The 25294-nt window shown below is 48.5% G+C and overlaps 1 protein-coding gene across 1 annotated transcript in view; it reads left to right on the top strand.

The window, feature by feature from the left end:
- ARHGEF39 (Rho guanine nucleotide exchange factor 39) overlaps window positions 1-25294 on the top strand; it is a 158801-nt gene that overhangs the window by 76641 nt on the left and 56866 nt on the right. The window contains exons 6-7 of the mRNA XM_069626671.1: window positions 5066-5184; window positions 18661-18731. Of these exons, the coding sequence (XP_069482772.1) occupies window positions 5066-5184; window positions 18661-18731 (190 nt within the window). The remainder of the gene's footprint in view (window positions 1-5065; window positions 5185-18660; window positions 18732-25294) is intronic.

Raw genomic sequence — 25294 nt, 5'->3', positions numbered from 1 at the left:
ATAAGGTGGTGGTGCATGCGCTCCAACATCACCGGGGGCGTGCACTTCCAGAGCCCCCCCACACCAGGAGACAGTCACAACGGACGCTTCCCTGGAGGGGTGGAGAGCACACACTGGTCGTCTCCACACCAGAGGCCTGTGGCTGCTGGAGAAGGCGCTACACATCAACGTCCTGGAACTACGGACTGGCCCTCAAGTAATTTCTTCCATCTCTCGCGGACAAGGTGATGAGGGTCTTCACGGACAATTCCACCATGATGTTTTACATCCGGAAGCAGGAGGGCATCAGATCCCTGGTGCTCTCCAGAGAGGCACAGGAGTTGTGGCACTGGGCCATCACGCAGGGGATGTTCCTCATTCCTTTTCGCCTGGCGGGAGTCAAAAACACTGTCACTGACTCCCTCAGCAGGGAGCTGCGCTCTTGCCACGAGTCGGAGCTCTGGCAGTTTCAAGTTGACAACCTCTTCCTCTAGTGGGGCAGTTTCTTGATCGAACTATTTGCGACAGCGACAAACACCAAGTAGCAGAGGTTCGACCAGCAGGTTCCCCCAACCGGGGAGCATGGGGGACGCATTATCCTTCCCTTGGGAAGGCTTGTTCCTGTACGCATTCCCTCTGCTGCTGCTACCATGAGTTATCAGTCAACTCAGACGGTACCAGCGCAGGATGATTCTCGTTGCGCCAGCGTGGCCAAGGCAAATCTGGTACCCGGACCTTCTCAGCTTGTCCGCGCCGCCTCCAGTCAAGATTCCAGTCGTCGGGGATCTTCTTGCCAGGGAAGGAGGCGCAATCCTGCACCACGAGCCAGGATCCCTGAACCTTCCTGCAGCACTTCTGGCTGACTGCAGGGAGGTCCTCGCCAGGGCCAGGGCTTTGTCGATTCTGAAATGTTATGGACACAAATGGAAGCGTTTTGCGACTTGGTGCAGGTCGCAGAAGATTAACCCCTTGAGGGTCACGGCCCCCCAAGTCCTTCCATACTTGTTGTTGGCTAAGTCTGGGCTGGAGCATGACTCCATCAAGGTGCATCTGACAGCTATCTCCCAGTCTCCGGGACGGTCTTCACTTTGGTGGCACCGTCTGGTGAAGGAATTCATCAAAGGACTGTTCAGTTTGTTTCCGCCGTTGAAGGCGCTTGCCCTGGCGTGGGAACTCAACATGGTGCTGACTAGGCTCATGGGGGCCCCATTCCAGCCGATGCATCAAGCTCCGCTTAAGTTCCTGTCTTGGAAGACAGCTTTCCTCGTGGCCTTCACCTGCCAGGAGAGTAGGTGAGATCCAGGCTCTGTCCTGCAAGCAGACTTACTTGACTTTCTTTGAGACGAGGGTGGTGCTGCAGACCCACCCCTCCTTCATGCCCAAGGTTCTGTCAGAATTTCATCTCAACAAACCTTTGGTGTTACCTGTGTTTTTTCCGATGCCTTCGTCGCTGGCCGAAAGAACTTTGCACTTGTTGGATGTAGCTCGAGCGCTGACGTTTTATGTGGCCCGCACAAAGAGTATCCGGAACACTTCACAGCTTTTTTGAACTTGCGTCCTGTAAACCATGGGAAGGCCTTGCCCAAGGCTTCCATCTCCAGGTGGCTCTCTGGCTGCATCACTCATTGTGGCAAACCGACAGTTTCCTGGCTGTCCGAGAGCCCTTTCTACCAGAGCAATCGCAATGACAGCGTACCTGTTTGGTGTGCCCCTGCTGGACATCTGCAGGGTTGCTACGTGGAAGTCCATGCACACCTTCACGAAATTTTACTGCGTCGACAGGGATTCCAGAGAGGAGTTCAGGGTTGGCCAAGCAGTGCTACACAACCTGTTCGCTTGAAGGTGAGCCTGGTGAGTAGGTAAGAGTAATTGCTTCTGTTGAGCCTTGCCACGTCCTGTGTTTTGTATTTATGTACTGCTGTATATTCCTTATTCATGAGCATGTGCGGAAGAAGAAACACGTTACTTACCTGTAACTGTTCTCATGGGTCTGGCATGGATTCACATGCAAACCCTCCCTCCTGCCCCTCTGCGGCTCTTCTTGGTCATACTGCCACTTTACGTGCTACCAAATGTGAAGATGGCTGGCAGGTGAGGGGCTTAGGGAGAGGGCAGTCATTGGCTGGGGGCAGTATGACCCAGAGCGCAGTGATTGGTTTATAGGAGAAAGACAGTTTATGAATGAAAATGAAACCGTTTTTTCTTTTACCGAGGATTCCCAGCCTGACGACGGGGAATATTCATGAGCATGTGAATCCATGCCAGACCCATGCTGGAGAACAACAGTTACAGGTAAGTAACTTATTCCATACTTTAATTTATTAAACTCATCGTGTCACAAGAGTGGACCATTGAAAACAAATCTGCTCCCCCAAAGCCAGCTCATTATTCCCCGATCAGAAAGAACAAGAATGGGAAGGCAAGTTGGGCCAGTTTGGGACAGGTGCTCCCAACATAGGTTCCAGCATTGGAGGTCCATGGGTCGTCAGTGCAGTGGGTTGTATGAATGCCAACTTTGGCAGGGTGGTCCCATATATCAGCAGTTCAAGTCTCCACTGGCGACCTAAGGATTCTTAAGATCAGCAGACTGAACTCGGGACGAAGATGCTGAGCTTCTGCTGATGATTCCATGATGATGGAGATTGCTCAGAATGCGATGAGCATTCCGAGTGACCTTGTACAGGGTTTGCAAGCATTGCGACTCTTGAGTCAGGCTTAAGCAGGACTCCTCTAATCTTCTTCATGCAGAGCAGCAGTGTCAAAGTCCCACAAGGAAGATGCGCTATGAGACCCCTCTTCGCGTGGTGGATGTTGGCCACAGGCACACCACTCTGCAGATCCCTGCATGGGCGACTTCTGTGTTTCAGGAGACTACCCTGATTTGGCCCCCTAGGATCATGCATTGGGGGCAGAGTGGTGTGCCTGTGGCTAACATCCACCATGCGAAGAGGGGTCTCATAGCTCATCTTCCTTGTGGGACTTAGATCAGAGCTTCACCTGGCAGTAGATGGCTTGGGCAATGATGGTCCCAGCAGTAGACTTCCAGCGTCCCTCTGCTGCTCTTGTGCTGATTGCTGGCTGTAGTAGTCAGGTGAAGAATGGATTAGATCCGTCCAGGTGAACAAAATCTTAGGCTTGGGTGGGTGGGTGTGTGGGGGGAGTGGGCACTACTATCCCACCTATCAGTGGACTTACCAAAGTCCAACTCGGGTCAGCTGCCCAATCATGAACAAACAGCTCAGGTACAGCCATGACCTTAGAGTGTTTAAGATTTGCCTTGGGACTGTCTGCAGTCCCTACCCAGCCTAAGGCAGACTTTAGCGTAGAAAAGGCAATGTTCAGGGCTCTGCCAAGAGGATGTTCATATATGCCACACGCAGCACCTGCCAGGGAGAAAGGTGGCCAAATGAACGGTGAAGCACACAGTCGGGTCTTAAACAATAGGGCATCCATTTTCTGTGCTGTTACACAAGAGGCGGGCATGCAGTAAAAAATTAGTGCACCCAAAAAGTGAAGAAATTAGGGTTTCACTGCGACCGGTCTCTATTTTACTATGGGATGAATACCCAAAATCCATTAAGATGGGGGGAAGAAGGTGTCCCGCACTACTCTCTTTAATTAAGTTTGGAGGTGCTGCTACAATCGATTTTAAAATGGGTGGCCAGGATACCTGTAACACTGGAAGCCTTAAAGCTTGGCATGTCTGGTAGCCAGGGAGCAAGTTTTAAAAAGAATGCCTCATCCGAAACCGCCAAGCTATGTGATCGAATCAGCCCACCTGCCCCCACCCGAATCAGTCTCATCAGGGAGTTAACGTCTGATGGTTGGTCCTAAAGCAAGTTCTAAGTGGAAAGGAGGATTTTTGGCTTTCAGTCCAGGGCCCTCTCCCCTCTGATTGGTGGGATTACAGAGTTGTTTTGCTGGTTCTTTAGTTTTATACCTACTTTTAGACCGCTGTTGCTTTTGTGTACGTGGCGATGCACGCTATAAATGTACCTTGCTTAGATCATCGTAGGGCATGTTGCATGTGACTGGGATGTTCGTGATACAAGCATTGCTGGTGATCACGGGCGAGAGGGGTCTGGAATTAAAGGGATGGCTGGAAAGTTTTGAATACATTCTAATCTCTGCCACCAGACAATCTGTTGTCTCCCTGGTAAGCCATTATAGAAAGGGGAAAACACCATATGCAGGTCAGTCTTGGTCCCAACCAGAACGGTAGTCCAGCCCGACCTGCTAGGTCACATCTCTTGTTCATGAGACCGCAGGCAACGCCTGGAATGTTCAGCCTCATTGAGCGTCATCAGTGAGGTGTAGCTTTTCTCTGGGACCAGCCGGCCCATGACCGACATCTGGGCATGCCTGTACCACTCTAGATGTCTTGGGCAAAACAAATAGTGATTTTCTGAAGAGTTTTAAATTCATCTAAACCTCTAGCATACTTCAGCCTGCCAAGCCATTACAGAAAGGAGAAATACCGTACTCAAATCAGGCTTGGTCCCATCCCAAAACTAGTTGGTGGCATCCATTCTGTACGGGACGACAAGCACGCCCAGACATGTTTCAGACTGAGTGAAGTGTAGCTTGGATCTCTATGCATGGAAAGATTGGGACCCACATCTGGGCATACCCGTCCCACTCTGCTCCCATCCATGCAGCAGAAAGAGGCCTGGGTATGCTTGTATGTTGCCCATGTCGGTGCCTACGCCATTCTCTCAAACGGTCTATGAAGTAGTTAGTAGTTTGGTTACATGTTGGATGGTCTAGGACTGTTGCAAATCTGTGCACGTCTGCCCATGCAAAAGAGTTCAGAGGATGGTGGTTCCTGCATTGCCCAGTGGGCCAGGAGGACTTTCAAGCCTCGCAGCTCATCTGAGGGCGTGCTGTTGGTTGCCTGGTGTTTTGCACTATTGTGTGGCAGAAGCTATTTAAGGTTTGTGAATGAAGCACAGTGAAAAGAATAAGCTACAAGGCTCAGACGGGACTTGTTTATGGGCTTTACAGGATCAGTGAGGGATGTGCCCTGGCGTGTTAGGAGGTCCTCCTTGTCTTGCGGTCTCATTCCTTTCCTTGCTTCTTTGATCAGATTCAGGTGAAGAAGAATAAGTCCTTTGCTCGCTTCAAGAGGCTGCAGGAGGGCCGGCTGGAGTTCCAGGGCCTGAAGCTGGAGGAGCTGCTCCCACTACCCCTGCAGAGGGTCCTCCAGTGAGTATGGCTGTTTTCCTTCAAGTCTTTGCAGCAGAGGCTGCTTGTGATTACAGAACACTGGAGGGGGAAAAGTATTGTGTGAAGCCCCTGTACTTGAAGTAGAAATCGGCTACAGCCTGCCACCTTTGCGATTACCAAAAAGAGGGGGGGGGGCGCAGTCCACATCACTGGAATGAAGAAAGTCATCACAATGCTAATACAGGGAAGAAATGAGGAATGTCTAGTTAAGGTCAAATAAACAGGTTTATAAAATAAAAGGCATACTATAATACGGCTAGAATGGCTAATGTGTTGCGGCCAGGTATATGCTTTTTTGGGTATGCAGGACCGTAGAATTGTAGTGGCTCACCTGACAGCTGGATTGGCCATCAGAAGCACCAAACGTACCTTTCTTCTGATTAAACCCACATCTGTAGCTATCACCGCCCCGCATTTGGCGGCAAACAGGGCTGGTAACCTAGAGGTAGGCCCTAGCGAGGGGGGAGGGGAGTTCACGGCCATTAATGGTCCTGTCCATGCTGGAACACAGGGGTGACGGCTAGCGGTACCCTGGAGCCTAACTGCCCACACCCCCTCACATGGTTTTCCAAAAGGAAAAAGGGACTGCAATGGTCACGTGGGCCTGCTTTCCCTAAAGACATAAAAACAAGCATTGCAATGCCAACAGTTTGGGCTTTTATGTAGGCATGGGAAAGGCATTTCAATAGTGGTATTAACTGGCCATTGTTGGTAGCCGGTGCACAATGGTGTGAGTACCAGGGCATCTAATAACAATGCCTTATACTTATACACAAGCCAATGCTTGCTGTTAGGACACTTATTGTAAAGTCCAACTAAGGGCTTCAGAATACCATACATCTGAGAAAGTACCTAATCCACTCTTAGTATAAGGCTGTACCACCTGGGAATGAGGTAGTGTAGACGGAGCAGCCAGGCTTATCTGGGGAGGGAGAGGGTGCTGTACCTTGGTACAAAGAAATTGTAGCATACACATGGTCCACTGAAACACTATGTATTGTAAAAATAAAGGTTTTCTTTAAATAAAAGTAGGCCCAGTTAGATCTGGGTTAAGTAAGTACTATCATATAACCGCAATAATAAAAACCAATTCCATACCTCTGGTATGCACACCAGGGTACAACCTTATTTAGAGGAGCAAGAAGCAAGTCAAGGTGAGTCAAATCTAAGGTTATACATTCAGGATAGTAATCTACTGTTCTTGGGGAATGAGACCAGGTTAGATATATCTTTATAATACAAGCAGCATTTCAAGGGTAGTTGACCCGGTCAGCCATGCAGTGACACTCAGTTATGAAATCACATAATAAACCAACCCTGTTACCAGTGTACTCCTTGCAACATTACATTTTAGAGCTTAGTTCAGAGCTAGTATCTCAACTCACTTTCTGGAGGGGCCTTAAGCTACTCAATGGTAAGTATGAACACTCAATAACTCTTTCTGAATTCACTAAGCAATTCAAGGAAAGCAAACCCCAAAGAGGCAAGGTCTTTCAAGGTAAGTAATGGAACCTATGACTGATTTGGAAATGCTCCCAAAAGTTTCAGGGGAGGCACAACCCAGGATTACAAGTTTAGAAGAGCAACAGCTATTCATGGTAAGTAAGGAACCATATACTTTTAAGAGGGGCTTCAAGCAACTCCAAGGCAAGTATTAACTTCTAAACTGTTTTAGCTCTGTATAAGCAGATCAAGGAAAGCAAAACCATTTGGGACACTTTAAGAATGCCACGGTAGGTAAACCCTGTTTGTACGCTTTTTCACTCATTTAGTTAAGAAATGATAAAACAGTAACAACATGTATTACTTTTTAGGATGTGAAACACAATTCAAAGTAAGTAACGCAATTTCGATACTTTTTAAAGGAGCAACCAGCAACTTGAAGGTAAGTAATAACTTTTGTAACACTTGGTAATTTATTCCGGCGGCAAAGGACAGTCCCTGCAGTCCTTGGGAGCGCTGTGAGGAGGAAGAGGAGGGGCTGAGTTTACACGCCTGCATTGCGTCTTCTTTCACTTCGAAATCGCCCTCACAGCAAAGCTGCGGCGAAGGACGGCAATGGAGCCAGGGAAGTAATCCAGTAACTTATCAGCTGAATAACATCTTGTCCTCCTGGTTTGCAGAGCGATGGCGTGCTGTTGGTTTGTCTGTTTTACTTCTTTCCTCCACGCTGCTGCAAGTGATGCCAGTGCTCTCAGTTCCGCCTTCGCTTTACCGTTACTCTCTCCCGCTTCTGACAGTGTTACGGCAGGATTTTCGCACAATCGCTAATTGATAATAATTACTATCCGGCTGCGAGCGTTGTCTCCTGCTATTTTCCCGAGGTCTGCCTGCCTCCTCACGTTCAGTTGTAAAGAACTCTTACCTTGAAAGGACTAGGCAACACAATATATCCCCCCTTGAGGATTAGACTGAATTATTCCTGGTAAAACCCTGAGCTGTGAGTGGTGCTCTCCTGTGGGGCCCTGGGACTGTGGACTGTGACTGTGGATTGCAGTACGTGCAACTGAGACAAGTGGCAAATGGAAAGCAGTGGAATTTTCATGCTCCCAGCATGACATTCTTTGGGGGTTTGATAGTGCCTTCAAGTCAGGGACACGCTCCAGGTGTAATAATTGCTGCAGGGCAGGGAGTCGGGTTATGGCAGCCCCATGAGTCAATCAGGCGTTCCTCCAAGGCATCTATTGTCTCGGAAATCCCAACTAATGATTCTTCTTTTTTTTTTCCCTCCTTTTTGATGAACTTTTTTGCAGATTGCGTGTTAGTCGTGGTCATCCTTTGATTCATTTTTATGGATATCTGTTTTAGAAGATTTTTAGGATAGGGGAGAGGTGTAGCGTAGTGTCCTTATTTAGGAGTCCAGAGTCTTGTTATTTTGCTGACCTTAACAGTTATATTGACACTCTGATTAGCCACTGGGGAGGCTCCTGAGGCCTGCGAGTGTGCTCTACCTCAGTGTGGGTACCTGGTGGCTAATCAGGGATTGTGATCTGGGGCCATATTTTGCGAACCTAAAATTTGAGATTGGGCCTCTTGCCGTACTGCTCCCTCCATTTCTATAGAGGAAGTTAACACTGAAGAACCTGAACAGTTACTGTTAACTCAGGTTGGCTATTTATTGGAGTAGCTTTCCAATCTATCTGATGAATCCATTGGCTGACCATCTCTATTTGCCTTGTAATTATTTGTTATCAATTTACTTATTACTAGCTGATCTTAACACTATTTTTTATCCATCATCAATTGTAATTCATTGTGATTTACTGCCTTAACATTTTTACTCAAATATATGAATTATTAATAGGTGTTTTCCAGACCAACATCTGAACTGATTATTAGTCCCACCCCATCCCTCCGCCCTCACCTGGTGTTAAATTATGGTGACCTCAGGAGTGATAAGTAGATCTACTGTGTGGCTGGGGCCTATTAGGATGCTAAGCATGGTCAAACGGAAAGCTACCACTTGCCTCTTGCCTACCCAGGGTCCCAAAAAAATTAATGAAAACAAGGGACAAGGAAAAATACCCATTAGTGAATATGGTGGCATCACTAGAGGGGACACACAGGGTGTCACAGGGTCCGAAGGGGGGGGGTGGGTAGGGAATATGGATTCCTACTTACAAAAAGTCATACAATTAGATGAGCAGATTAGGGTGGCAGAACAGGTAATTGCATCTACGGGGAGGCAGGCAACCCCTTTGTCAAACTGTCCGGGCAAACCCGTTTGAGACAGCTGGACCTACAACTGAGGTGGGGGACTGTTGGGAAGAATGTTCATTTCTGTGCCAATTCCCTTCAACCTTAGAGACCCCCAGCTCTTTTGCTGGACTTTAGGATGTTTTAATTTTAACCCTGCGCAGAGTGAGCCCTATTTCTCACTCTCATGTATTTCGATCTGATTTGGATAATGTGTTTCCTTTGTTTTTGGAGTCTGACAAACTCCATAGGCCTCCACCTTTTGTATGGTGACACACAGCACGTTTAAGGTTTAAATACCTTTCTTTGTGTGAACTACTTTTTGCAAGAATAGTGAAGTGAAATTGACTTACCTTTTCTCTTTGCAGGTCCAGCACACCCCATCTACTGTGGAGTGCTGCGGTGTTACCTAGAAGCCCCTTATCCTAAATTCTCATGTAACATTTTTTATGTTTCCCTCACTATTTTAAATGGCTGGTGGCAGTGGTTTAATGCTCCTACCATTGTGCTTTTCTCCCACAGGCTGAATCCTCAGCTGCAGTATAGCACCGATTGGTGACCATTTTGACAAAATGTCCCCCGTCGTCCTTTTTCACCATTTTCTTTTTCTGAGGTCTTTCTTGGGGTTTACTCTTCACACCAAGCCAGGTTTGAGCCCTTTGTTCGTTTTACCTTTGGCAGGCTTCAGTACTGAAACCCGCCTCTGGCTCCATTGTGTTTGGAAGGGCAGGAAGTGAGAGAGGTTTCCGAAACTCCCCTGTCCTTTGTTTTTAGGAATGCCTGAATGCACCCAGTCCTGATGGGCTGACTCGCGGACAGCCACCCTGCTGTTTGAGTGACAGCCTAGGCTGTGCATGAATGGGAGAAACCTGCTTAAATCGAGAGGGTTTTGGGACTGAAGACAGTCGACCACGGGGAAGAACAACCCAACGAAGAAACCGTGAACAAAGCTAGCTGCATCCTCCTGGACCTTTTTGAATTGCCCAGTGAATCACTGCGTCTGTGCTGAAACTCCTTTTTTCTGATCGAGAGAAGCTCCAGAAGTGACAACTTCTTTCCTTGGGTTAGTGGGCCCAACTAACCCCAAGACTAAAACCACTGGACCATCTTCCCCGACTGGCTTTACTTCTTTGCTGCTGCAGGCACCGAGTGCCCTGGGTCGAGCAATCCGTAGTCGAGTGCAATGTCTGCAAACCGGCCAGAAGCTCCAGGAGTCGCCCCAGGACCCTCCAGAAGCAGAACTACCAGAGTGCAGGACTCAAGGAGTGAAGGAAGCCCAACCGCTGTCCAAGATTCGTGGTGGTGCTGTTTACCGAGCGCTGAAACCTGCAATTGCTGCTGATCTGAAAATAGCCCGTTGCAGCCGCCGACCTCTGAATTGCTGCGCAGGAGTCCTCCAGACGTCCTCTCGCTTGTCCCCACAACCGAGTCCCAGGAACCCAGGTTCTACATCACTGCAACCAGACCGAAGCTAACTGGACCACTCTTCTAACCAAAGGTACTGTTCTGCCTTGGGGTACTTACCTCAGTGTCTTTAGCTTTGCTCTTCTCTGTGGAGATTTGCAGTAGCTACTTTGCTAGAGTTGATCTGAGCTCTACCCTTCACAAGTGTAACAGCTTATGATCCTACCATGACTTTTCTTCATCCAGCTCTCTAACTTTGTGCAAGACTTGGTTATCTAAGAAGTGCCTGTTAGGCAGAATCCTGTTCAGTGCCCTTAGGGACCACTACACACAATTAAGACCACAGGTGGCAATACAAGTTTTACATTTGGTACAAGCCCGTACTACTAAGTTATAGTGGTAGCAGTAGCAGAGCAACCAGGCTTATCTCAAGAGTATATGAGCAGTAGCAGAGATTATACAAAGGGACCACAATTACTGTGACTCAAGCAAACACTGACTCAAGATTTCAGGTAAAAAATAGAAGTACGTTTACTTTTAAACCATCAGTTATAAACACAACACCTCTATTAAACTTTAAACAAAACCACACTTTAAATATACTACAACTAACCAATTCACTTTGTACAGTATGTCTCGAGGTAAGTACCCTGTGTTTGAATGAACCAGTGTTACGAACAAAACACGATACCGCGGATACGGTTGCGATCACTTTTTGACAGCTCGGTCTACTCAATAAACGCATATCCATGACATGAAATGCTACCGGGGCAAAGACACACTTGGCGCCTGAGATACCCAGAGGGAGTTGGAAGCAAAAATCACAGGCAATATTTAGTTTAGTCAGACAGTATCGAGAAACACTCAGAAACAGGAGTTCAAAAGTCAAAGGGTCGGAGCCAGGGTTAAGTGACACCAGAGACCTGTTGCCGAAGATCACACCGTTAGACAGTTCACGATTCAGTGTAGCCAAGAGTACTTTGATATTGTCAATGTTCGGAAGCAAACGTTATAAGAAGGAGGGAAGACAAGGGCGAGCCTTGAGGATGAAGAAAAATTGATTCACCCAGTTTCTTCGAGTAGAGCACAGTACCTTATTCCAACGATGCAGCTGCTGCCCTGGCAGTTGTTCCTGTTGGTTTCCCACAGACCCATGATTCCTGGAGCTTCGTTGTGAAGGAGGACGTCTGAAGGGGTCTGCACCACACAGGGATGAAGCCGGCAGCAGCGACAACAAAAAAAAGGTGCGCTCCTTAAAAACAGGAGAGGCTCAGCAGGTGGCTATCCGGACCACTACAGCAGTGTGCAGCGATTTCGACCACGGCGGAGATCTCTGGCTGAAGATGATGAGCTGGTTATCCCCACCAGGCTCAAGGGAAGAAGACTCCGGACTGGATCTCCTCTTAGTCGTCGAAGGGTAGATAGCTCAGGACTGCAGCAGGGCTTCACCGGGACGTGTTGGTTGTAGCAGCCTTCGTTTTCTCCGCTTCTCTTCGGTTCCTTGTAGTTCCAGAGGCGACTCTGACTTCTAGCCCAAGAGACCTGCCTTTTATGCGCAAAACCCCCATTCACACAGCCTGGCTGTCAATCACGCAGCAGGGGGATTGTCCAGCCGGGACAACCACCTCAGCCAATCATGGCAAGGTGCGACTTGGGTTTCCTAGGATACCCTGTGCAGGGGGTGACTACACCTCTCCCTCACATTCAGCCCACCTAGACACCCAGACGCCTGGAGGAGGGCTTCTCTGCAGAAGCCCGTCAAAAGACGGTGAACAAAGAAGGCGAACCTAGTTTGCTGCGCAAAGTAAAACACAAGAAGGACTTTAACAAACGAAATGGCTAATAAACCCAACCGGAGCCAAAAGAAAGACGATTTGGTCAAGCGGGTTTATGTTCGAGGCTAATATAATAGCCAAGAAAAGTATTGCGTTTATCTAATATAATCGCGGTAGAAAAGTTAGGGTAGATACCACTGCCACCAGCCAAGTCTAAATGTTAAGAGCGAAACAATGCTCAGGGAGGTACAGACAGAAAAGGGTACAGATTAGCCCTTTCCAGTACTCCATGTAAGATGGGGTGTACTGGGTCTGTGGTAAAAAATGACTATGTAAAGTAAATGGCAACTTTACCATTCTCTGGGGGACAGTAGTCAGCCCCAGCGAAATGGAGTCAGAGGGAAGTCTAAAAGACAACCCTGGGTTACTGCACTAAAGGTGCTGTGTAACCCATACAAGAACAGGGGCACCTGGAGTGGTGTGCTCCAGTGCCCAAGATCACACAATGAGTAGAACACATAGGCCAAAACACATGTAAGAGTGGAAAATGGATGTACACTCTTACCAGGTGGAAAAAATAAACTCCAGAAATCCAACAAAGCTGCTGGGGGACTCCCTAGGTGAGGGAAATTAGCCCTAGAATTCTCCCTAACACTCGCCCCCAGACTAAGGGACAGGAGGATTTAATCCACTCCTGGATGGATCTCATACCTCTAGTCGGTTACAAACATCCTAGAGAGACCATCAGCATTTTGGTGGTGACTTCCTGCTCTGTGCTCAATAGAAAATCAAATCCTTGCAGGCAGATTGACCATCTGAGTAATTTTGGGTTTTCCCCTTTCGTTTGCATCAGCCATCTCAAGGGTTGGTGGTCAGTCTGAATGATGAAGGTAGATCCATACAAGTATGATCTAAACCTCTTCAGTGACCACACAATAGCAAAGCATTCTCTTTCTATTGTTGCCCACCTTGTTTCAGGATACTTTAACTTCCGGCTGGTGAAACAAATGGGGTGTTCCCTACCTTTGTCATCCAGTTGACTAAGGACTGCACCTATACCTACATTAGAAGCATCAGTTTGTACAATGAAGAGTTGGTGGTAGTCGGGAGCTCTTAGGACTGGAGCTTGACAAAGGGCTTTCTTTAGACCTTCATAGGCTTGATTGCACTCCTCATTCCACCTGACCTTTCTAGGAACTTTGGGAGAGGAGATGACATTCAAGGGAGAAGCTATGGTCCCATAGTTCTCTATGAAGTTCCTATAGTACCCCGTAAAACCTAGGAAGGCTCTTACTTGGGTTTGAGTAGTAGTGGTGGCCCAGTTTTGTACAGCTTGTACTTTGCTAGGCAATGGCCTTATCTCACCTCCTCCTACCTCATGCCCAAGGTAGACTACTGAACTCTGACCAATTTGACATTTGCTTGCCTTTATGGTCAGATGGGCCTGTTCCAGAGCCTGCAATACATAACCTAGGGGTTCAATATGTTCTTTCCATGTAGGGCTGAACACTGCAATGTCATCCAAGTATGTCATGCAGAAGTCCTCCATCCCATTCAGAACTTGATTGACCATCCTCTGAAATGTAGCAGGTGCATTCTTTAATCCAAAAGGCATCACCTTGAATTGGTAGAGGCCAGCTGGAGTAGAGAATGCAGTTTTCTCCTTGGCATGGTCTGTCAGGGCTACTTGCCAATTAGGTCAAATGTGCTGAGGTACTTGGCTGCACTAAGTTTGTCCACCAGCTCATCTGTCCTAGGCAAAGGATGGGCATCAGTCGTGGTGACTGCATTTAGAGCTCTATAGTCCCTGCATAATCTCAACTCCTTGGATCCTGCCTTTGGTACAAGTACAACTGGGCTAGACCATGGGCTAGTAGAGGGCTCTATAACCCCAAGTTCAAGCATCTTGTTGACCTCATTCCTTATGTGGGATCTGATATTGTCTGACAATCTGTACCCTCTGCTTTTGACAGGTAAACAGTCACCATTGTGTATGTCATGCTGGCCCCAAGGGGTCAAGCCTGGTGAAAGTGAGAACAGGGAGGCAAACTGATTTAACAGTAACTTGCACTCATCCTGCTGGTCAGATGTGAGACTGGAAGAGAGATTAACTCCTTCCACTTGCTCATCTAAAGGTAGGCCTCTGAGGAGGTCAGGCAGAGGTTCACTCTCCTCCTGAGCTGAAGCTAGAAGCAGAGCTCCTATGTCAGATCTAGAGACATAAGCCTTTAAACGGTTGGTGTGAAAGACTCTGGGAGCCTCCTTAGGTTTGCCTAAGCCCACCAGATAGTTCACCTCTCCAAGTTTACCCACAACCTTGAAGGGTCCTATCCATTTGTCCTGCAAGGCCCTCTGCCTTGTGGGGAGCATAACAAGAACAAGCTCATCTTAAGTAAACTCAACCATGTTAGCCTTCGGGTCATGCCAATGCTTGCCCAGAGCTTGACCAGCCCTCAAGTTATCACTTGCCTCTACCATCATGCGTGACATTCTTCTCCGGAGACCTATCACATAGTCAGTCACTCTGACAGGCTTGGGGGAAGGAGCACTCTCCAACCCCTCCTTAATCAGGGACTGGATGGCTATAGAGAAGTTCGAAGGGACTAAATCACACTCCTTCCTGAGGGACTTCTCTACAAGCAAAGAGAAGGCATGGCAGTAGAAGGTCCTACTTTTTTCTAAGGGGTTCATCTAAAGCACCTATCATGCTCTTCATAGTTCTGTTAAACCTCTCTACCAGCCCATTGGTTTGGGGGTGGTAGGCAGTTGAGAACTTGTAGGTAACTCCACAGGTTTTCCACATGGTTTGCATGTAGTGGGACATAAGTTGATCCCCTGTCAGATATCACCTCCTTAGGAAAACCTACTCTGGTAAAAATACCAAGTAGGGCCTTAGCCACAGCTGGAGCCGTAACAGTCCTCATAGGTATGGCCTCAGGAAATCTAGTGGCATGGTCCATTACAACCAGGATAAACCTGTTGCCTGAAGATGTGGGAGGGTCAAGAGGACCAACAATGTCAATCCCCACCCTCTCAAAAGGAACTCTCACCACTGGGAGAGGCACTAAGGGTGCCACATTCTTGGACCCACTATTGCCAGAGGTTTGGCAAGTGTGGCAGCTTCTGCAGAATTTGTCTACTTCTGTACCCATCTGGAGTCGGTTCACTAGAGGTACTACCAGTCTTTTGTAGTCTCCAGGGGTTGACTCAGTTGGTTCACTGTAGAGGAGGCCGTCCTACCAGTGCAACCTATGCTGCCCAGGCTCAGTCCCACTGAGCTGAGAAGTGGCCTGTTGGTGAAGACCTTCCAAGGTAGGACACTCTCTTTGTCCCTTGCTGAAATCCTCCCTTTTGGGTTCTGCCAGTAAAGACTGCAGCTCAGGATGGTCAACAGGGTCAAGAGCTCCTACCAAGGTAGGATCCTCTTCTAGATCTGATTCCTCAGTATCTAGTTTGTCCAAACAGGTGTGACTTTGGACAGTCTTGGAGATGTCCTCCTGGACACAGGAGTGCTTGCTGGTTTCTTGCTGGCAGACTTAGGTTTCCCTTTTGTCTTTTCTTGCCCTGCAATGGCAGTAAGTCCGTCCTGTGGACTTGGGGTGATAGCTTCCTCTATCATGTCCCCAGGAGAGCCTCTTAAGGTTCTCTCCCTTGCAGACCTTGTGAGCTCCTGCTTCCTTCTACTTGGGGGACTGGGGGTACTAGACACAACTCCAAGAGATTTAAGGTCATTACCCAACAGGATCCTCCCAGGTACGTTATTCTGCACACTTACAGGTATTCTGACAATGTCATTACACTGTGGTAAAAAATGACTATGTAAAGTAAATGGCAACTTTACCTTTCTCTGGGGGACAGTAGTCGGCCCCAGCAAAATGGAGTCAGAGGGAAGTCTTAAAGACAACCCTGGGTTACTGCACTAAAGGTGCTGTGTAACCCATACAAGAACAGGGGCACCTGGAGTGGTGTGCTCCAGTGCCCAAGATCACACAATGAGTAAAAACACATAGACCAAAACACATGTAAAAGTGGAAAAAGGATTTACACTCTTACCAGGTGGAAAAAATAAACTCCAGAAATCCAGCAAAGCTGCTGGGGGGGACTCAGTAGGTGAGGGAAATTAGCCCTAGAAGGAGAATTCTCCCTAACCGTGCCTCAGCTCTATAGACTGTGCTCCAATTGCCTTTGGCTGTCCTGGCTCCCTGCAGACTCTTCTAGCCCATTTGACTATGCTATTTACTGTCCCTCAAAGGTGATAACTTGGTTTTTAACTATTATTGCTGGGGCAGGTTTATGTCTAGACTTCATTGGGAGATTTAAGTGCTCGCTTGCTCCGAGAACCTGTTTAACCTTTTTCGTTCCCTTAACCTTTCCTTTCTACAAACCTCAGAATCTACTAAGTGTACTAGTGATATAAATGCCATTACTGTCCTAGTTAGTGAAGTCACCTCAGGGTGTAGGAAGCATCTCTAAAGAGTATTTACTAGTTTTGTGTTGATTTCTGGAAAAGTATTTTAAAGTATATTTGATTGTTACATATATTGCCCTTTTTAAAGAATGCTTATTTAAAAACTATTGTTAAATAATTATTTATAACTAAAACCTTGAGTGTAAATGTTAATTGGTTACTTGTATTTGTGGATTTCATTGCTACAGTCACATTTACCCCTCTTTAGATAAGCCTGGCTGCTCAGTCACCCTACCAACTTCTGTAGTACAGGCCTATACCAAAAGGTGGGTTACCTAATACCAAGCAAGTCTTTTAAATCCAAAAACGTATCCCTAGTTAAAGGCAGTTCGGAGAAGGCTTAAAGTCTTGACAAGCAGCAGATTATGAAAAGTTCCTGTGGATATCGTCGAGTCTCTAGTCTTTAAAATGTAGCAAGTAAACAACCAACGTTGGAGATCCTGTTAAGGACTTGCTAAAGGGACACTAGCGGCGGCGTGAGTCAGACGTAAGAGGGGGATACCCTGGACACCTCTAGGTGCACTCCAACGCTCTGGAGCGACTTCACGGATCAAGGTAAGCAATACCATTTTCCCAGCAGTAACCAAGTTTTGAAGAACAGATTGTGGCTGGATTCTCCTCGATTTGGGGGTGCTGCACTCGACCTCCGGATTCCTTGGTCTGGTGATGAAAGGCAGGACAATGGTTGGGATCTCTCGGCAGCAGTCTCGAGGGCGGACCTCTGGCACAACTTTCATCAACTTCTTTGTTCACTTTCTGGATTTGGCGCCTTTTCTGCAGCACCAACGAAGGACACGATTCGCAGGGTCAATCCTCTTCACTTCTCAGTTCCAGACTCTGCTGCAGGGGCCAGGGGGAGTTGGATCCGATCTCTGGAGTGTCCTTGAGGGCTCAGCAAAGATTTGCACAAGTTTGCCCTTTCCATGACGATGCACTCGTAATGGGCTGCAGGTCTCCTGGTGTTGGCGGTTCTCTGCTCTGGAAACTCATAGGACCTCAGGAGATGGCTCAAAACAGAGTTGGTCTTGGGACTGGTTGTTTCCACCAGTGAAGGGGAAGGAGTCCTATTCTGAGTTCCTCTGTTGTGTAGAAATCTGGGTCAGAACAGTAGTGGTCGTTTTACAAGGTTGCAAAGGGTCTGTAGGCGTCTCTGGTTATCATCTTCGATTGCTTCAGCTTCCAGTGGTGGACTTGTTTTACACTCCAGAAGCCTCACCTTTTATACAGTTCTAGCACTTGCTCCTCTGCAGTTTACAGAAAGGGGCATTTGACTTTCCATTTAGGACAGCCGGACCCCCAGTGGGAGCTGGTCCCATTCGAGTCCTCTGGCAGACAAAGGACAGGGGGTGGAAAACTCCGCCTCTTTCCCCCCCCCCCATGACAAAGAACAGACACGCTAGTAATGGCGAATCAAGAAGTAAGCCACTGAGTTAGGACTCTGGTGCCCCTATTGTGCTTAAACGGGGCTATGCAGTAGAAAAACCACACAATAGTTGGTAGAACATGCCCACTGCTGCCAGCCATAACTACATAACTAGGAGATTGTCTGACTAAAAAGTCACAGGAGCAGACAGAAGGGGGTATCAAGTATCCCTTTGGCACTCCACCGAAGGTGGTGTGTGCCAATCTCTGACTATAACGTTTTAGGAAAGATATTCATCCTTAGGAACTGTAGTTATGTGTGAGGATATACAAAAGACTCTCACGGGAGGACCCTAGGGGACCCCAGGGGACCCCAGCAACACTGCCCATGGGGAGCTGTGTGCTGCAGTAGTAAAACACAGGTGCCTATAAGAGCTATGGATCAGACAGACTCCACAGTACAGGTAGAATACAAAGAATAGAGTTCCTAAAGACGGAGCCCAAATGAATGAATGCGGGGAAAAAAGGCTCCACTCATTCAGGATTTCAGAAAAATGCCCAGGAGTCCAGCAAAAAAAGTGCTGGGAGTCTCACTAGTGGTTGAGATCAAGCATAAAAATGATAAATCTCTCTAGCACATTGGAACACACAATGTTGATAAACGGTTTTATAAATATTACGTGACGCTTGTTTGAAGTATGTCCCTTTTCTTTAAAATACATTGCATCCCGTGTAATCCTTTTCTTCCAGGTACAAGCATCTTCTCCGTGACTTGACGGAAAATACCAGCCCGGATACATCAGAGTTCCAGCAGCTGACGGGTAAGAGGGGCACCGGTGGGTGCATTGAGCAAAGTGGGAGGGGTGAAAGATGGCTGTTGTGAGTGACTGGTGTGCGAGTCTGAGATCTTGAATGAGTGTGTGTGTGGATGATATGGTGTTGTGAGGACTGGGGGGGGGGGGGGAGTTAGGCATGTGTTGTGTGCCGAGAGCAGTGGAGGTGAAGGATAGCAAGTGGATTATGCAGGGCGCTGAGGCACCGCCCCCACCATTGACTTCAATAGAACCCCCAAAGATTTACTATGGCTTGAACCCTGGCCTGATTTTTGGTGGCAAGTAAAGGTTTTTCTAGTTAACTTGCTTACTTTCATGTGCAATGGAACCTGTCCCCTTTGCAATATTCTTTGGCTGTTTTACTTTAGCACACATCACCTTTATTACTTTATTACGAAGTGCTACAGGTCTCGTAAGTGTTTCTGTTGAACCCTTGGTATGCTACAACTTATTTGTACCTTCCTACAGCCCTCTCTCCCTCCTAAATTGAGCCTCGCTGCTCTGTCTAGGCTACCCTGAACTCTGGTGGTACAGCCTTATACTAAGAGTTGAGTCTTGTACTGCCTCAGTTGTATGTTTTACGAAGCCCTTATTTGGACTTGAGAAAAACTGTTGTAACAGTAAGTAATATGTTATCTTACTATCCTTGAACTGCAGTTCACACAAGAAAATGTATTTAAACATAAAGTGAAGTCCAAGGGACTCCTCAGTGACTCTGTGCAGAGGGTGCTGTGTCGCCAAGCAAAAAACAGATGCCTATGGCGTTTACCATACTCCATAAAACAGCACAAATAAAAATCCCAGTCACAGAAAAAGAATAGTGAGTGGTAAAAAGTGCCACTCACTCAGGAGATTTAAATAAAAAAAGTCCAGATTCCAGCAAAAGTCCTGGGGGTCTCGGGTTAAAGGGAATTAGCACAGCAACTTCTCCCCAACACCTGGAAACGGGGTTGGTTTGTTTAATAAATGATTCCTTAACGGAGTGTCGCTGCTTGACTGGCAGGGTCTACTAACCTTGACGTACTGTAAAGTAATCTAAAATAACTGATGGTTTTACTCTACAGGAATAGGTGGGCCCTATACTAAATGTGCTTGACAAGGACTGACTTCCCTAGAAATGCTGTTAGTTTTCTGAACAGGGTCTAAACTTTATTCTGTGTACTTCAAAGCATAGTGTTGTGTTTTATAATATGTTTATATGATCTGTGATAGTACTTAACTGCCCCAAGATTTTCCTTGGCCTAATTTTATTAAAATAAACCAATTTTTTGTTTGTTTACAATACATAGCGTTTCTTTGGACCATAGGTATACTACCATTTGTTTGTACCTTCCTACAACCCTCTCTCCAACTGTGCACCTGGCTACTCTCTGAATTTGGGCCCAGGTCCCTGCCCACCCAGCTGCATACCTGCACTGCCTCCTGGAATCCCCTGCACAGGGCCCCATGCCTAATATAGGCCTGTACTACCCAAGGTGTGTCACACACATACTCACTTTCACACTCACTCTCACACACTCACACACTCTGCACCCAAGTGCTTGCTGGGTCAACCTTCGCCGGACTCTGATTCCTGCAGCCGCCAGGAAGAAGTCATCGGGCTCGGCGTCTTCTTTTGCCTCTTCTTCCTCCACCCTTCCGGACACTGAGGGAAAGAAGTTGGATTCGATGGTTGAGGAAGGAGATCTACTCTACGACGATCAAGGCTGCCAACGCCCTTGCAATTGTGGCCAGGCACGACCGAGAGTTGTGGTTTAAGCTGGCTCCGCTCCTGGACTTTCTCCCAGAGGATAAGCTGGCAGAAGCTTTGTAGATTCTTCAAGAAGGTGAGGTGGCATCGGACCACGCCATCTCAGTGGCGCTGGACAAGGCGAACACAGGATTCTGCCAGATGGGGAATGGAGTCTTGTCTCCGACGTCGTGGTTGGCTCAAGGCCACCAATTTTAGGCAGGTGGTCCAGGTAAGGGTTTTGGACATGCCCTTTGACGGGGACAACCTGTTTAGGAAGGCCTTGGATGAGTCTCTCCGGGACATCCAGTTGGACACGGAGACGGCGTGTGCCCTAGTCACCCTGCAACGACGACGGTCCTCCTTTCGTTCCTCCGGAGTGAAGTCCTTCAGATCATCGAAGGGTTTCGGCGGGGCTCATCCTCTTTACCACCAACCCTCCCGTTCCTCAACCCAGGAGGCCAACCGGGGTCAATCCAAGGCTTTCGGAGGCAGACGTCACCGTTGGCAGGGTTCGCAAAGTGGCCTGTCGACTTCCAAGCAGGACTGAACAGGCCAGGACGTCGGGGGGGGGGGGGGGGGGGCCCACCATGCACCCCGGTGGGAGGCTGGCTGGCGGGCTTTGATGGCGCATGGGAGACCATCTCCACCGACAGATGGGTGCTGGACGCTCTCGGCCATGGACATACTGTGGAATTTTGTCAAGTGCTCAGGAATGCCTCCAGTGGCCCGACAGGATAACCACATACCTCAGCTGCTGCGGCAAGTTCGGGCTATGTTACAAAAAGGGGTGATGGAGCTTGTTCCACAACTGCTCCAGGGCTTCCGGCATATACTCAAGGTACTTCCTCATCAGAAATAAGACCGAGGACTGGAGGCCCATCCTCTAACCTGCGACGGCTGCATAAAGTCCCAGAAGTTCTGGATGGTCATACTACAGCACGTGCTAGGCCAACTGGAGGAGGAGGACTTTGTCATCGTTGGATCTGGAGGATGCGTACTTCTACGTCCCCATTCACAAGGGACACTGAAGTTTCTACTCTTGGTCGTTCTAGGAAGACATTACCAATTCAAGGCGCTTCCCTTCAGACTGAAGTCGTTGCCCAGGGTCTTCACCAAGTGCTTGGTGCCAGTGGTGGTGCACCTGCAAGGGATCCATGTTAACACCTATCTGGACGACTGGCTCATCTAGGCCAGGTCGAGAGACATTGCCGTCAATCAAACGACATGGACTGTCCAGCTGCTGAAGGACCTGGGGTTCTCTGTGAACTATGCCAAATCCTGCTTGGCTCCATCACAGGATGCGCTTTTACTGGGATCCAGGCTCAACGGTGTCATGCCTGGCGTCACTGTCGGAGGACAGGATATTGGCCATCTTGGGCTTGGTGCAACGGCTGTTGACACTGAAGATTGCCACTATGAGGACCATCAAGTTGTTGCTCGGCATGATGTCGTCATGCATATACCTGGTTTGGCCTTGCAGGTTGCGGATGCGGCCCCTGCAGGAGTTCCTCGATGCCTGGTGGGTCCAAGTGTCTGGAGGCTTCCAGGACAGGATCAATCTCGACGAAGAGTTCAGACGGGTGATCAGATGGTGCGGCGTACGCTCAAATATCGCTGGAGGCATGGATTTCCAGAACCCCCCGTTCCAGGAGACGGTCACGACTGATGTGTCTCTGGAAGGTTGGGGGGGGGTCCACAACAGACGTCTTCACGCCAGAGGCCTGTGGCTACCAGAAGAGAAGGATCTGCACATAAACGTGCTGGAACTATGGCCAGTGTTCTGGGGCCTCAAGTCTTTTCTGCCATCGCTCAAAGGCAAGGTGGTAAGGGTCTTCAAGGACAATGCCACCACGATGTTCTACATACGGAAGCAGGGAGGCATCCGATCCCGGGCGCACGCCAAGGAAGCCCAGGAGCTGTGGCACTGGGTCGTCGGCCAGGGAATATTCCCCATCCTGTTCCCCCTGGCAGGCACACAGAACACCGTTGCCAATTCCCTCAGCAGGGCACTCCGCTCTTGCCACGAGTGGGGGCTTCGGCAGGACCACGTGGGTGACTTATTCTTCAGATGGAATCCCCACATCGATCTCTTTGCGACGGCGATGAACACCAAGTGCCTGCGGTTTGCCGGCAGGTTTTCCCAGCCGGGGAGTATGGGGGACGCATTCTCATTTCCCTGGGACGGCCTGTTTCTGTATGAGCTTCCTCTGTTGGCGTTGCTTCAAATCATCAGTCAACTCAGACAGTCCCGGTGCAGGATGATCCTCGTCGCACCAGCATGGCTGAGGCAGATCTCGTACCCGTACCTTCTCAGCATGTAAGCGTCCCCTCCAGTCAAGCTTCTGGTGGTTGCGGATCTTCTCGCCAGGGAAGGAGCCATACTGCACCATGAACCAGGATCACTATATCTGAAGGCCTAGCTGCTGCACTATTAGAGTTTGGGGGTTGCGATCTCCCAGCAGACTGCAAGGAGGTACTAGGGCATCGTCTACTTTTAAAATGCTATGGACACAAATGGAAAAGATTGGCTATTTGGTGCTGTTCACAGAAGATCGGCCCTCTGAGTCACAGCTCCTCAAGTACTGCCATATTTGCTGCTGTTGGCCAAAGCGGGGCTGGCTCATGCGTCCATCGTTCATCTGGCGGCTATCTCCCGCTACACCAGATCTCCGGGATGGTCTTCGTTGTGGTTGCACCGTCTGATTAAGGAATTAATCAAGGGACTGTTCTGTTCGTTCCCGCCGGTGAAGGCCCGGCGTGGGAACTCAATATGGTACTCTCTAGACTCATGGGGTCTCCTTTTTGAGCCTATGCATTCTGTTCCACGCAAGTGTCCTGTAAGCTACCTTACTTAACTTTCCACGAGACGAGGGTGGTGCTGCGTACGCACCCCTCCTTCATGCCCAAGGTGCCGTTGGACTTTCATCTAAACAAGCCCTTGGTGTTACCTGTGGTTTTTTCCTACCCCTTTGTCGCCGGATGAAAGAACTTTGCACTCGCTGTATGTGGCTAGAGCGCTGAAGTTTTATGTGGACCGCACAAAGAGTTTCCGTAAAACGTCTCAGCTGTTTGTGAACTTTGGTCCTGTGAACCATGGGAAGGCCCTGTCCAAGGCTTCCATTTCCAGGTGGCTCTCCGGCCGCATCACCCATTATCACTGGTTGGCGAATCAACCGTTGCCTGGCCGTCCGAGAGCCCATTCTACCAGAGCGACCGCTGCCACGACAGCGGTCTTGTCTGGTGTGCCCCTGCTGGACATCTGCAGTGCTGCTATGTGGAGGTCGACGCACACCTTCATGAGATTATACTGCGTCGACAGGGATTCCAGGGAGGTGTCCAGAGTCGGCCAAGCAGTGCGGCTCAACCTATTCGCTTGAAGTTGATCCTGGTGAGAAGGTAAGAGAAATTGCTTCTGTTGAGCCTTGCCACCTTCTGTGGTTGTGCATGTGTGTACTGCTATGTATTCTTTATTCATGAGCATGTGAATCCATGCCAGACCCCATGCTGGAGAAGGAGCAAGTTACTTATCTGTAACTATTGTTCTCCAGCAAATCCTACAGTACATACACCTTACACCACGTCTGTGGACACAAGCCGCAGGCACGGCCAAACATCTATGCACCATAGAATGCAGCTATGGCTATGCTCATCCGGTCTGGCAGTGCATATAGACATCCACACTGAAACACCAAACGTACCTCAACATCTCTGCCACTAGCATACAGCGACTACCAATGAAAGAAATTTGGTACAGCTGGCCACACATCGTTTCTTTTCAACAATAGCACTCTATCGCAAACCACCAACAGTGCCCACCCACATGCCTGACCTTTTTGGGCTGCTTACTCAAGCCTAGCCAGCCACCTAAGTCCTAGACCGGCAAAAATGCACACATGCATTTCCTAATCTGAAACTCTTAGAACCTCCAGCACATTGACTACGGTCACCAAGGGCGTATCAACCGCAAAAGCGCATTGAGGCCCTACAAATGGGAAAGTGCGCTATATAAATAAGAAGTGGCTCAGGTCCATAGACTTTGTTGTTATTGACTTTGGCTATCCTGGCTCCCTGCAGACTCTTCTATTCCATAGACTTTGTTCTTATTGACTTTGGCTGTCCTGGCTCCCTGCAGACTTTTCTATTCCATAGACTTTGTTCTTATTGACTTTGGCTGTCCTGGCTCCCTGCAGACTCTTCTATTCCATAGACTTTGTTCTTATTGACTTTGGTTGTCCTGGCTCCCTGCAGACTCTTCTATTCCATTGACTTTGACTGTCCTGGCTCCCTGCAGACTCTTCTATTCCATTGACTTTGGCTGTCCTGGCTCCCTGCAGACTCTTCTATTCCATTGACTTTGTTCTTATTGACTTTGGCTGTCCTGGCTCCCTGCAGACTTTTCTATTCCATAGACTTTGTTCTTATTGACTTTGGCTGTCCTGGCTCCCTGCAGACTCTTCTATTCCATAGACTTTGTTCTTATTGACTTTGGTTGTCCTGGCTCCCTGCAGACTCTTCTATTCCATTGACTTTGGCTGTCCTGGCTCCCTGCAGACTCTTCTATTCCATTGACTTTGGCTGTCCTGGCTCCCTGCAGACTCTTCTATTCCATAGACTTTGTTCTTATTGACTTTGGTTGTCCTGGCTCCCTGCAGACTCTTCTATTCCATTGACTTTGGCTGTCCTGGCTCCCTGCAGACTCTTCTATTCCATTGACTTTGGCTGTCCTGGCTCCCTGCAGACTCTTCTATTCCATTGACTTTGGCTGTCCTGGCTCCCTGCAGACTCTTCTATTCCATTGACTTTGGCTGTCCTGGCTCCC

Source organism: Ambystoma mexicanum, chromosome 6p (assembly GCF_040938575.1).
Source record: "Ambystoma mexicanum isolate Mex_15411 chromosome 6p, UKY_AmexF1_1, whole genome shotgun sequence".
Lineage (NCBI taxonomy): Eukaryota > Metazoa > Chordata > Amphibia > Caudata > Ambystomatidae > Ambystoma > Ambystoma mexicanum.
This window is presented reverse-complemented; position numbering and strand designations above follow the sequence as displayed.